The 14113-nt window shown below is 44.0% G+C and overlaps 1 protein-coding gene across 1 annotated transcript in view; it reads left to right on the forward strand.

The window, feature by feature from the left end:
- Positions 1 to 14113, forward strand: part of LOC122811946 (T-box transcription factor T-A-like) — a 1625600-nt gene that overhangs the window by 1114094 nt on the left and 497393 nt on the right. Inside the window, exon 5 of the mRNA XM_044084140.1 lies at positions 11719 to 11780. Coding sequence (XP_043940075.1) covers positions 11719 to 11780 — 62 coding nt within the window. The remainder of the gene's footprint in view (positions 1 to 11718; positions 11781 to 14113) is intronic.

Genomic DNA, 14113 nt, shown 5'->3' on the forward strand with positions numbered 1-14113 from the left:
TGATCCAGAAACTATTTCCCAGGGTCCCAAAGGGGTAAAGGCTTCCACTGCTAAAAATCCAGTTCCCTCTGACAGGGATTCTAGAGCATTAGATAGATGGGGAAGAAAGTTTACACTTCTGCAACTTTAGCAGTAAGGGCTTTAAATTGCCAGTTCCACATGCTTAAATACCAACAATATTTAATGTCTCTGTTAAAACAGAAAATACTTACAAGCTCAGAAGGTCCTGACTATAAGGAAATGCAGGATTTATTGCATGCAGCTGAACAAGTGGGAAAACATACTCTGCAATGTGGTTTTGATTCATTAGAGGCTTCTTGTAGAGCCGCAGTTACAGGATCTGTGATTCAAAGGCATGCTTGGTTAAAAGAACAAGGTTTACCTGATCATGTTAAGGCAAAATTATTGGATGCTCCTTTACAACATGATATCTTGTTAGGTGTTAAGGCAGAAGAGGTATTAAAGAAAATGGAGGATAAGGCAAAATCTATGCAAACAGTGAAGGATTTCTTACAGTTACAGCCACCTCGATTTAGCAGAAATTGGCCTTCTAAAAATTGGTCCTTTCCAGTGTCAGATAGACCACAAAGAGGCAGATACAGACGCCCAAGAGGCAGATCTCAGCCCCAAGGCTCTTACAGACCACGGCAGTGCGGTGCTTCAACCCCAAAATGAGCAGAAGACAAGTCACAACCTTATAGGAAACAGTCCCAATGACTTCCCCCTTCACATGCCAAGCACTTACCTTTTGGCAGCTCCCTTAGGGGGAAAACTAGCTCTTTTTTCACAAAATTGGCATATAATCACCCTGGATATTGTGTCTCAAGGTTACAGGGTCCACTTTCACACTCTACCAAGGCCAAAAGGAATGCCAGACCTGCCACAAAATCAATGGGCAGAGGCACAAAAACAAATTACAGCCCTCATGGACATGAGAGCTATTCAAAAAGTGCCACAACAGGAACAAGGACAAGGATTTTACTCAAGACTTTTCTTGGTCCCCAGAAAGGACAAAGCCTGGAGACCCATACTGGACCTATCTACTCTAAATACTTACCTGGATGTTCCGAAATTCAAAATGTTGACACTACAGCAACTTCTTCCCATGCTGGGCAAGAAGGCTTGGCTTGTTACTTTGGACCTCAAAGAGGCATACCTGCATGTCCCAATCAGACAAAATTGCAGAAGATACCTCAGATTCATAGCTGGCACAATGCATTACCAATTCTCTGCACTGCCCTTTGGCTTATCTACTGCGCCCAGGGTCTTCACAAAATGCCTGGCACCAGTAATTGCATTTTGCAGACAAAAAGGAATTCAAATATATCCCTACTTGGACGACTGCCTTATTCAAGCATAGAGCAAGGACATTCTTCTAAAGCATCTGGCGTTTGTAAAAAGATTGCTAATTTGCCTAGGGTACACAGTAAGCGAAAAGAAGTCAAAACTAGTGCCCTCACAAGAGATAATATTCCTGGGTGCCAGCTTAAATACAACGGCCCAGATGGCTTATCTCACGCCAGACAAGCAAAGACAACTGACTCAGTACTTTCAATTGATGGCAACAAAAACCCAACTCCCTGCAAGAAAAATTCTGCAGGCCTTGGGGTTTATGGCGTCCTGCATACTACTAATATCATATGCCAAACTGCATATGAGGAAATTACAATGGTACCTAAAAAGTGTTTGGACTCAACACTGTCACAGTTTGGAAACAGTAATACCACTTATTCCCTGCCTACAACAGGAGTTTCGATGGTGGGCACAGGCATGTCACCACAACAAGGGACAGCCTTTCACTTTACCCACAGCCAGGCAGACACTAACAACAGATGCTTTGGATTATGCCTGGGGAGCACACACGGCAGGAAAATGTATTCAGGGCAAGTGGGCCGCAGACCAAATGCATCTTCACATCAATCAAAAAGAGATGCTAGCTGTACAAAATGCCCTAACAGCTTTCAAGGACCTTCTGCATCCAGGACAACTGTTACTAAAAACGGACAACACCACAGTTATGTGGTACATAAACAAGCAAGGGGGCACTCATTCCTATCCCCTCTGCAGACAAGCCATGACTTTGTGGAACACAGCACTGACCTATCAAGTTCATCTACAAGCACAATTCCTGCCAGGAAAGAAAAATACTCTGGCAGACGACTTAAGCAGAAACATCATGGATCCTCACGAGTGGAAATTAAATCCACAAGTATTCAGCATGATAACACAAAAATGGGGGTGCCCAGACATAGATCTTTTTGCCTCCCCTCTAAACTGCCAACTACAGAAATTCTGCACAAGGACTTACCACACACAAGCATAGAAAGTGGATGCTCTCTCGTTCAGCTGGAAAACCCTAAAAGTTTATGCCTTCCCACCACTGCCTCTCCTTTCAAAGGTACTCCTAAAAGCCAGACAAGAAAGGCCAAAAGTGATCCTGATTGCCCCAAACTGGCCACGCCAGCACTGGTACCCAATCTTAAAGAACTTGGCTCAAGGCCCAGCATGGATTTTACCTCAAATTCCTCATCTTCTGACTCAACAAAACAATCAGATCCTGCACAGCCAGCTCAAAACCTTAAACCTGGCGGCATGGCAGATTACTTAGCCAAGCAGCCAACACCTCTCTCTAAAGCTGTTATGGATGTCATTTTGGAGACCAGGAGGCCCAGCACCAGGAAATCCTATTCAGAAAAGTGGAAGAGATTCTGCACCAGCTTTGATCCTCTTGTTCCAAATATTCCACAAATATTACAATACTTAACTGAGATGCTGGACAAAGGCCTATCCTTTTCATCCATTAAGATCCACGCCTCTGCAATCTCAGCTCATTACAACACGGATCCTCCTATTTTCTCTCATCCATTATTAAAACAGTACCTCAGAGGGGCTAAAAACATAAGACCACCCCGGAGAGCACCAACACCAACTTGGGACCTCAACTTTGTCTTGGAAAAACTAACTTTACCTTATTTTAAGACAGCCAATTCAGCAGAATTAAAATATGTGTCATGGAAAACTGCTCTGCTTCTGGCAATAACCTCAGCACGAAGAGTTTCAGAGTTACAGGCACTAATGGCAGTGGAACCTTTCATCATTTTTCATCAGGACAGGGTTTCTTTAAGAACAAACTCTACATTTATGCCAAAGGTGGTATCCAGTGTGGCTCTTAACCAAACTATTCACTTGACAATATTTTATCCAAATCCCCAGAATAAAGGGGAGAGACTTCTTCACTCATTGGACATACACAGGCAGTTACGCTTCTACTTGGACAAAACAAAAGCTTTCTGGAAAACTGAGCAATTGTTTGTAGCATATGCTGCAGGATCACAGGGAAAGGCTATTTCAAAGCAGAACATTTCAAAGTGGATAGGACACTGTATCCGTTTCTGCTGCACACAACATGGAAAAACTGTACCTAGCAACATTAGGCCACATTCCACCAGGGCAACAGCCACTTCAACTGCCTACCTTAGAGGAGTACCTACCAAGGATATTTTGGAAGCTGCAACTTGGAGTTCAGTGCACACCTTTACCAAGCATTACCACTTGCCTCTGTACTCTAAATCCAGAGCTGGCTTTGCCACTGCAGTGTTGCAGGGCCTCATAGCCACCCCGAATCCTTTATAGACCCAGCCACCCAACCTCAGCTTTGGGATTCAACCCAAGTGTAATGACTGCAGCAGCGAAACACGATGAACATAGTACAGTTTTGTACCTACCATAAATGTAGATGTTCGAGTGTTTTCACTGCTGCAGTCCAGGTTACCCTCCCTCCATCCCCACTTTTTTAGCTGGGACTTATCTATACCTTTCTACCCTATACAACCTATGTGGTGTATTTGCTTGTAACTGAAGGTATTGTTTTTATTTTTTACGTATGTTTTATTAGCAATATGTATTGCCTATCTATTTGGGGGCACCTGACATCTGGGGCAAGAAAAACTGAAGAAAATGGCGTCGGCTGCATCTTATATACCCCTGGCACACTGACGTCAGGGAAGAAGCGACAGCAACCGACGATGGACCAAGACTTTGGAACTCTGGCCAACTGCGGGACTGCCTGATGGCAGGATAACTCAAGTGCAATGACTGCAGCAGTGAATGCACTCGGACATCTACATTTATGGTAGGTACAAAACTGTACTTTGTGTCACACTTAACATAATTATAGATGCTTGAGTAGATCAGTGTTGCGGTACAAATTCCCACACTCCAACCCCTCTGTCTACTGCCCAGTCCTGGCCTCTCTCCTCATACTAGGGGGTTCAGATGAGTATTGTTTTCCAGCATCATCCTGTACTTTAGCTTTTTACATATAGCTGATACCTTCCTCTATCCGTGTCCTAAAAAGTCTTTTGACATCTGGAAAGATTGTGCTGTCCTCTGGCATCAGACTACTGCTCATTGTCTAGAAAGACCTGAAGGTGGCACCGACAGATGCCCCTCTTATACCCTGATGTCTGAATGTTGGCCACTGGATGTCTGTCAGTTAGGGATGGCGAAAAGACACTGGAAATCTTGCCGTGTTGGGCTTCTTCATGGCATGAATGCCCAAGGATCAGTACTGCAACATTGATCTACTTGAACATTTGCAGTTATGTTAAGTATGTCACAACAGTACTGTATAACCCCTTATCCCCCCACCCCACACCACCACACCCCACTCTCTGTGTTCAGGTTCCCAAATGTGGACTTGGATTCTCAATGTCACATACTGCATCCCTGGGATAATTCTTGGTAGTAGTCCCTGATGTAGGTATGGCTGTGCCTAGACTTGGGAGCAAAAAAGAATGAAGGATGGCATGAGTTGATCACCTTTATACCAGGCAGGTAAAGACATCTTAGGTAAGGCACAATCACCCCAGCTGTGGCAGAAGGATGCTCAACTTTGAAAATCAGGTTGTACTTCAGAGTCCAGCTATTGGCAGAGGTCTCTGGCTGCATCTGGGCCCAAACCTGAACATCTGCAATTATATTAAATTGCCTACACTACTATACAGGATCATAGGATGTACAAGGCAGTGGAGTCAAAAGGCCATTTGCATCATGTCAATATCCACTCATGCTGTTACCTCTAGCCCTGGTGTAAATTTGCTGGTACCTGTCTAATCATCCAGGTTTAATATGAAGAATTCTAGGATATTGCTTTGTTGAATTTATGGGGAAAGTTTGTTCCAAAGATACAGTAGGCACTGGATGATAAGTTTGTCTTTGTAACATGTTTTATTTATGTGTTCATGGAGATTTTAAGTCCATAATATTTATTTAACCTGACCTCCATTTCATGGTTTGGACCATGAACCTCTTACTCCTAAAGATAAGGCCCTACATCTGTACTAACTTGCACTACACATGCAACTTATACAGATATTTTAGTGTATCCTTTCTTGGAGGTGAATGGAAACTAGATTATGGAGAGAAAAACCACCGAGTGACAGGAAGTCAGAGCCAGAAATCTTACATTGAACCACTGTCTTGTACTTTACCACTGGTGATACACTGGCACAGCTTGGCAGCATACCTTGTGACAACAGTGACTCACAGGTCAGATGACAGTGGCAATGCAAGGTTTCAACCTCAGTGCTGGGTAAATAATTCTGGTTTTATGTAACCAGTTGACAAGAAGGACATGCTGCTTTGTGCAGCTATAGTCTGCCCTCATCCACCTGATGCAGTGGCACATGGCTACACCTATGTGTCTCTACAGTGAGGTCCATGGACTCACTGGTTTTGTTTGGGAACTGCTGTAGTACAGTGCAGCCATGGTGCTTCCCCTAACAGATGCTTTCGTATGCCACAGCATGTGGCAGACAAATGTTCATTACAGAGATCCTGTATGATTCCCATCATTAATTGCACACTGTTATCTTGGTCACACAGGTGATATCCTGTCCTATCCTAGATATTGAAGGGTTTGCTGGCTCTGGGGTTTGCCACCTTCTACCAGGACACTGCATGGAAGGTCAGTCATATCTTCCTTGGCTTTGCAGTGTATGCCACATGAGTCTGAGCATGGTGTTCAGACTGCTACAGCATCCTCTGCATCCTTGCCAGAAAGAGGGCTGGCAAAATGAAGCACTGTTTCAGGGGTGCTTTCCATTATGGCCTTGTTTGTCCTGTGATGTTGCTGCAAACCACCCAGTGTGGTGGTTGAGATGATGGCATGGCTTTAGCTTTTCTGATCCAGTGCTCATTTGTCTTTTTTTCTGTTTGCCCACCATGTGAGTTATGCATCTGCTACTGCACAACCTGCTTCTGTACTTACCTGGGACTCTCATCTTGCCAGATGTTCATCGTGTTACATTGCTGCAGTCATTACACTTGGGTTATCCTGCTGTCAGGCGGTTTCCCAGTCGGCCTGAGTTCCAAAGTCTTGGTCCGGCGTCGGTTGCTGTTGCCTCCTCCCTGACGTCAGTGCAACAGGGGTATATAAAATGCAGCCGACGCCATTTTCTTCAGTCTTTCTTGCCGCGTGGTGCCCGAAGCAAAAGCAGTTTGCAAATGCCGGTCGGCCGTCTCCTGAGATTTTCATTCCGAATCCAGAACCGAAGTCTTCTACAAAGCTAAGTACCCTGTTGGGGAAACTTTTTCTTGCCTCAGACCGATGTCAGTAAAAGTTAATAACTGTATTTCTTGTGGGAAGCAAATACCTCATAAGGATTTCCATTCCTATTGTATCCCATGCCTAGGCCCAGACCACGACGTCACCAGTTGTCGGTTTTGTGCTAGGTTTAACAAGCGCACTATTAAACGTCGGTTTGATTTTACCCGACATTATTTTGGTAGAAAATTCAATTACACCATGCCGTCGGAACTTCCGACGACTGGAATACACAAAAAGCGCAAAGACAAGGATAGGCATCCGAGGCCCAAAACTGACGACGAAGCCTCTTCTAGGCCAGTCGCTGGTTCTACGGTTATAAAATAGGTGCCTTTGCATCCCCTGACGACCGCGTCTGTAGAACCACAGGCCGCCTCTGACTCCCACGTGGAGATGGCTGGGCCTTCGGACGCACAAGTTATTCAGCCTACCAAGACTAACCTTTCAGAGGGATCCGGAGTATCTGAGCAACCCATAGCTTCAGAGGGTGTCTTCAGACCCACTCAGTTAAGCATTAAACCCTCAACTAAGTCTAAGCCTCCTTTAAAATCAAAGAAACAAATACAGCATTCTCCCGGGCAGGCCTCCATGCCTAAGAAACAAATGCTCAATGTGGCCAAAGACCTAATCACTCTGATCAGGGGGTCACATCCCCCTCCTGATAAAAGGCCTAGACAGGATGCAGACTATGACTCATCCGACCAGGCATCCATCTCGTCTGATTCATCCTCAGACCTAGGATACTCTTTACCCCCTTATGAGGATTCTGATGCTGAGGAATCAATTCCATCAGCCTCACCACCTGAGGACTACTCCTTTGGGGAAACCCTACATACCATGAGGGAGCATTTCCACTGGGAATGCGAGGATTACTCAGAATCCAAGAAAAGGCTCAGAGACTTCCTTTTATTACCTCAACACAGACCCCTTGCTATTCCGCCAGTGTTAGATATTGTGGATGATGTGTATACTGAATCCAGCTTAAATCCTGATTCCTTACCTCCAGCTCCTGTTAAACCTGACATATACTACAGAGTCCCTGACTCACATAAATTTCTGTATAAAAGCCCTGTAGCTGACCCTGAAACTATTTATCAGGGACCCAAAGGAGTTAAGGCCTCATCAGCCAAGAATCCAGTTCCCTCTGACAGAGATTCCAGAGCATTAGACAGATGGGGAAATAAAGTATATACATCTGCAACTTTAGCAATGAGAGCCTTAAATTGCCAGTTTCACATGCTAAAATATCAGCAATTTTTACTGTCTCAGTTAAAACAAAAATGCTTCCAGAATCAGATCCTCCTAATTTTAAAGAAATGCAGGATTTATTGCATGCAGCTGAACAAGTGGGAAAGCATACTTTGCAATGTGGTTTTGATTCTCTAGAGGCCTCCTGCAGAGCAACAGTTACAGGCTCTGTCATTAGAAGACATGCTTGGTTAAAAGAACATACGTTACCAGATCATGTTAAAGCAAAATTATTGGATGCACCTTTGCAGCAGGATGTGTTATTTGGAGTTAAGGCAGAAGAGGTATTAAAGAAAATGGAGGATAAGGCAAAATCTATGCAAACGGTGAAGGATTTCTTACAGGTTTAGCCTCCTAGATTTAGCAGAAACTGGCCAACTAAGAATTGGTCCTTTCCAATTACAGACAGACCTCAAAGGGGAAGATACAGATATCCAAGAGGTAGTGGTCAAACACAAGGTCCTTACAGGCCTCGACAATGGGTTGCATCAGGCCAGAAAGAAGGGGACGAGAGGCCCCAATCATATAAAAAGCAGCTCCAATGACTTCCCACTACAGCTGCCAAACAAATCCCTCTTGGCAGCCCTCTTGGGAGGAAAACTGGCACTCTTCTACCACAATTGGCAAATGATCACAAAAGACAAATGGGTTCTCAACATTGTATTTCAAGGTTACAGGTTCCACTTTCATACTCTGCCAAGGTTAAAAGGAATGACAAATCTGCCACTAAATCAATGGGCAGAGGCTCAAAAACAAATTACAGCACTCATGGATATGAGAGCTATTCAACAGATACCATCACAGGAGCAAGGACAAGGATTTTACTCAAGACTCTTTCTGGTACCCAGAAAGGACAAAGCCTGGAGGCCCATTCTGGATCTTTCATCTCTAAACACTTACCTGGATGTTCCGAAATTCAAAATGTTGACACTACAGCAGCTTCTTCCCATGCTGGGCAAGAAAGCTTGGCTCGTGACTTTGGACCTCAAGGAGGCATACCTGCATGTCCCTATCAGACAAAACTGCAGAAGATATCTCAGATTCATAGCTGGTTCAATGCACTACCAATTCTCTGCACTGCCCTTTGGCTTATCTACTGTGCCCAGGGTCTTCACAAAGTGCCTGGCACCAGTAATTGCATTTTGCAGACAGAAAGGAATTCATATTTATCCGTACCTGGACGACTGCCTGATTCAAGCAGAGAGCAAGTACATTCTTCAAAAGCATCTGGCGTTTGTAAAAAAGTTAAGTTGCCTGGGGTACACAGTAAACGAAAAGAAATCAAAACTAGTGCCCTCACAAGAGATTATATTCCTGGGTGCCAGCTTGAACACAACGGCCCAGATGGCTTATCTCACGCCAGACAAGCAAGGACAACTGACTCGATACTTTCAATTGATGGCAACAAAGACCCAACTCCCTGCAAGAAAAATTCTGCAGGCCTTGCGTTACATGGCATCCTGCATACTACTAATTCCATATGCCAGACTGCATATGAGGAAACTACAATGGCACGTAAAGAATGTATGGTCTCAACACTGTCAAAGTTTGGAAACAGTTAGACCACTAATCCTTTGCCTTCAACAGGAATTTCAATGGTGGGCCCAAGCTTCTCACCTCAACAAGGGACAGCCTTTTACACAACCCACAGCCAGGCAAACACTGACAACAGATGCATCGGATTACGTACCATAAATGTAGATGTTCGAGTGTATACACTGCTGCAGCCCAAGTTACCCTCCCTCCTTCCCCTCTTACTGGCTGGTACGTACCTATGTCTTCTACCCTTGCTACCTATGGGGAGTATTTGCTGGTAGCTGTAAGTTGTTTTTTTGCTTTTCTTATGTATGTTTTATTAGCAGTTGGAATTGCCTACCTATTTAGAGGCACCTGACATCTGGGACAAGAAAAACTGAAGAAAATGGTGTCGGCTGCATCTTATATACCCCTGTCACACTGACGTCAGGGAGGAGGCGACAGCAACCGACGCCGGACCAAGACTTTGGAACTCAGGCCAACTGGGGAACCGCCTGAAGACAGGATAACCCAAGTGTAATGACTGCAGCAGTGTATACACTCGAACATCTACATTTATGGTAGGTACAAAACAGTACTTTAGCCATGTTCAGTGAAGGTAGCCCACATCTGATGAGTTTCTGGCTGTCACTGTAGTCTTATTTGGAGTATTTTTCCGGGATTGTCCTTCTGACTGTGCTGATGTTGTTGCTGTAGTGTTAAGAGTCATGTTGCAGAAGCTCCAGCATGCTGTGAACACCTTGAAAGCCTTGTCAGTTGTGGATCTTCACAGTCATACAGACAACTGATGTCCATCTTCAGGAGTGCAAATGCTTACTTGTTGATGCATGATTACTGCTGTACTCTGTTATATACCCAGCCTGGCTCTGTCATGGTACCTACACTGTAGTGTATAGCCAGAGCTCCAGTAGATGTCCTGCATGATTCAGCTGAGTACATATTGGACTCTTACCACCCTGCAGTACATGATATAGTGAGGCTATATGCCAGATATGTGTGTCAGAGTATGCCATGCATTAGTTCTGTAGTTGTCCTTTTGTACTTGTGTACCACCTACATGTTGAGCAAGTTGAGGCTATGTTGCGTAACATATGCATATGGGTCTTTTATGCTGGATGTGTGGTTGGCAATGTATGCACAATCTATTACCAGTTATTCCCGGTAGACCTGCCACCACATGGAACCCCATGTATGATGGCTGCTCTTCCAACCTGTCTTGTACGCATGTTGGTGTGATCCATGATTTGCTGCACCAGAAGTGTCAGGAGCTGTTTTAATATCCTGCTGGTTATGACTGTTACCTCTCTGTAGTATTCCCACCTTGATACTGAGTGTGTACATACAATTTACAAAGATTTCTACAATGTATGTACAATGGTGGTGGCTGTACCATTGCACCCTGTACCTTGATGTGCCTGCACATGCACAGAGCCAGTTGTGTGGTGGCTTCCATCCTGTACCAGTCTATCTGCTCTTGCCTGGTAAGACCTGTGTACAGTAAACTAGTCTAGAAACATCACCACTGGGGGCTATGGCTTAGAGCTGTTGCTTCTTTTGCTTGTTCTACCATTGTTCTATGACCACGCCATCTATTATAAGTTGATTGCTGTCCACTGCATGGATTCAGTTTTCAGTTGTGCCTGTAGCAGTAGTGTAACCAGTCAGTATGAGTACATAACTTGATACATATGGTATTACTTTCTTGAGTCACAATAATCCCTTTATACATGTGTTTCCAATACATGTTCTTTATTTGCATACCATATATTTTTTTAAGTTATGTACTTGTTTCCTGTTTTTACTTAGTCCATGGTCAACTATTATTTGCAGTTCATATGGGTATGGTGCTTGACCTGTACAGCATGGCCTTACGCATTGTATACTGTGTTTAGGGATCTTGCCTGTATTGTTTCTATTTAGTAGTCACTAATACTACTACATATGGATTGTGCTTAAAGGTCTCCATAGCATATTTAATAGACCAGATATGTGTGTATGTATCTGCGTAGCATGTTTAACAGTTCACATAGGAAAGTGTCTGCACAGTACATTTGATGATGAAGGTATGTGCATATCTGTCTACGTAGCTTAGTTAATGATGCATATATGTAAAGCTGTTAGTAGTGCTGATGCAGTGGGTCTAAGAGCTTGTTTCATTTTCAAGTTAGTATTTATTTACTTTCATTTTATTTTTTTGTTAGAATTTTATTAGCCTATGCAAACAAATGACAAGACGAAGTTTTCTGTGTATTTTAATTTCAATTAAGTTCTTTATTTGTATTCCTTTTTTATTTCTTTCTGTCCTGTTTTAAACATTATTTTTACAGGCGTGACCATAAAGATGCTTTAGACAACCTGAGTGATGGGCAGCAAACAGGATATTCCCAGAGTAAGTTAAAACCAATCCTTTCTTAACTAACTTGCATTTTACAGACTGCTGCTTAATTTTTGAATTATTTTAATTATTTTAAATGGCTGATATCAGTAAAAAATCTATTAGAAACTCTTTGGTCAGCAGCTGTCTCTTAAGTGTTGAAGTTTAAAGTATTTGTTAATTATTTAATTCATTAAATCCTTGTGACACCTTCCGTTAAGCTAGTCGCCAGTTCACCGGTACTCAGTGAGGCGCTTTCGCAGCCCCTGATACCCGCTACTTCAGATTTGCAGGCCTCTACTGAGACCCATTCGGAGTCCAGTATGCTGCGAGATGCTTCTTCGACTATGGAACCTGCGGATGTCTCTACCTTGGATCGGTCCGGAGCCGCTGTGCAGGCACCGGCTTCTGAGGGTGTATTCAGGCCTACAGATTTGCATTTCAAACCAACGCCATCTTCTTCGTCTAGGCCTAAAACTCGACCCACACCTAGAAAACCGACGTCCAAACCGCATGGTCAGGCCCATATGCCTAAAAAACAAATGCTTAGAATGGCTGAAGTCCTTATTACTTTAATTAGGGGAAGCCAGTCTTCCCCCTCTAGGAGACCTAGGACTGATTTTCCTTCTGATTCTTCTGATCAGGATTCTGAAATTTCTGTTTTTTTCTGATTACCAGGATTTGTCCTTATCCACCTATGAGGATTCTGATGCTGAAGATTCCATTCCCTCTGCCTCCCCTTCAGAAGATTTTTCTTTTGGTGAAACCTTGCACTCTCTTAGGGAGCATTTCCGCTGGGAAAGCCAGGATTACACTGACTCCAAAAAGAGGTTTAGGGAATTCTTACTCCTCCCTCAACACAGGCCTTTAGCTATCCCTCCTGTTCCGGACATTGAAGATTATGCCTTCTTGGAATCTACAAAAAGCACAAGGACAGGCATCCGAAGCCCAAAAAGGATGACAAGGCCTCTTCTGGGCCAGTCGCCGGTTCTCCGGTTTTCAGCGAGGCGCCTACGCAGCCCCTGACGACCGCTTCCACAGAACCACAGCCCGCCTCCGACTCCCATGTGAAGCTGGCTGGGCTTTCGGACGCACTAGGCCTTCAGTTTACCGATCCTAAATCTACGGAGGAAACCAAAGTAGCTGAGTAATCCACAGCTACAGAGGGTGTTTTCAGACCTACCCAGTTAACTATTAAACCCTCTGTTAAATCTAAGCCCCCCTTAAAGGCTAAGAAACAGACACAACTCTCTCCAGGACAGGCTTCCATGCCTAAGAAACAAATGCTAAAAATGGCCGAGGACCTAATCACCCTGATCAGGGGGTCCCATCCTCCTCCTGATAAAAGGCCCAGGCAGGATGCAGACTATGAATCTTCTGACCAGGTGTCCATTTCCTCTGACTCTTCCTCGGACCTAGGATATTCTTTACCCCCTTATGAGGATTCTGATGCTGAGGAATCAATTCCATCAGCCTCTTCGCCTGAGGATTACTCCTTTGGGGAGACCTTACATACCATGAGAGAGCATTTCCATTGGGAAGGCCAGGATTACTCAGAATCCAAGAAAAGACTCAGAGACTTCCTTTTGTTGCCCCAACACAGATCCCTTGCTATCCCACCAGTTTTAGACATTGTGGATGATGTGTACACTGAATCCAGTTTGAACCCTGACTCCTTACCCCCAGCTCCAGTTAAACCTGACAGATATTACAGAGTCCCTGACTCTCACAAATTTCTGTACAAAAGCCCTGTTGCTGACCCTGAAACTATTTCTCAGGGACCCAAAGGAATTAAGGCTTCTTCAGCAAAAAACCCAGTTCCCTCTGACAGAGATTCCAGAGCATTAGACAGATGGGGAAAGAATGTATATACGTCTGCCACTTTAGCAATGAGAGCCTTGAATTGCCAGTTTCACATGCTAAAATATCAGCAATTTTTGATGTCTCAGTTGAAACAAAAGATGCTTCCAGATTCAGATCATCTTAACTTAAAAGAAATGCAGGATTTATTGCATGCAGCTGAACAAGTAGGAAAACATACTTTGCAATGTAGGTTTGATTCCTTAGAGGCCTCCTGTAGAGCAGCAGTTACCGGCTCTGTCATTAGAAGGCATGCTTGGTTAAAAGAACATACGTTACCAGATCATGTTAAGGTCAAAATATTGGATGCACCTTTGCAGCGGGATGTGCTGTTTGGAGTTAAGGCAGAGGAGGTATTAAAGAAGATGGAGGATAAGGCAAAATCTATGCAAACGGTGAAAGATTTCTTACAGGTTCAGCCTCCTCATTTTAGCAGAAATTGGCCAACAAAGAATTGGTCCTTTCCAGTCACAGATAGACCTCAAAGG

This window comes from Protopterus annectens, chromosome 1.part1 (assembly GCF_019279795.1).
Source record: "Protopterus annectens isolate FY-2018-M chromosome 1.part1, PAN1.0, whole genome shotgun sequence".
Lineage (NCBI taxonomy): Eukaryota > Metazoa > Chordata > Ceratodontiformes > Protopteridae > Protopterus > Protopterus annectens.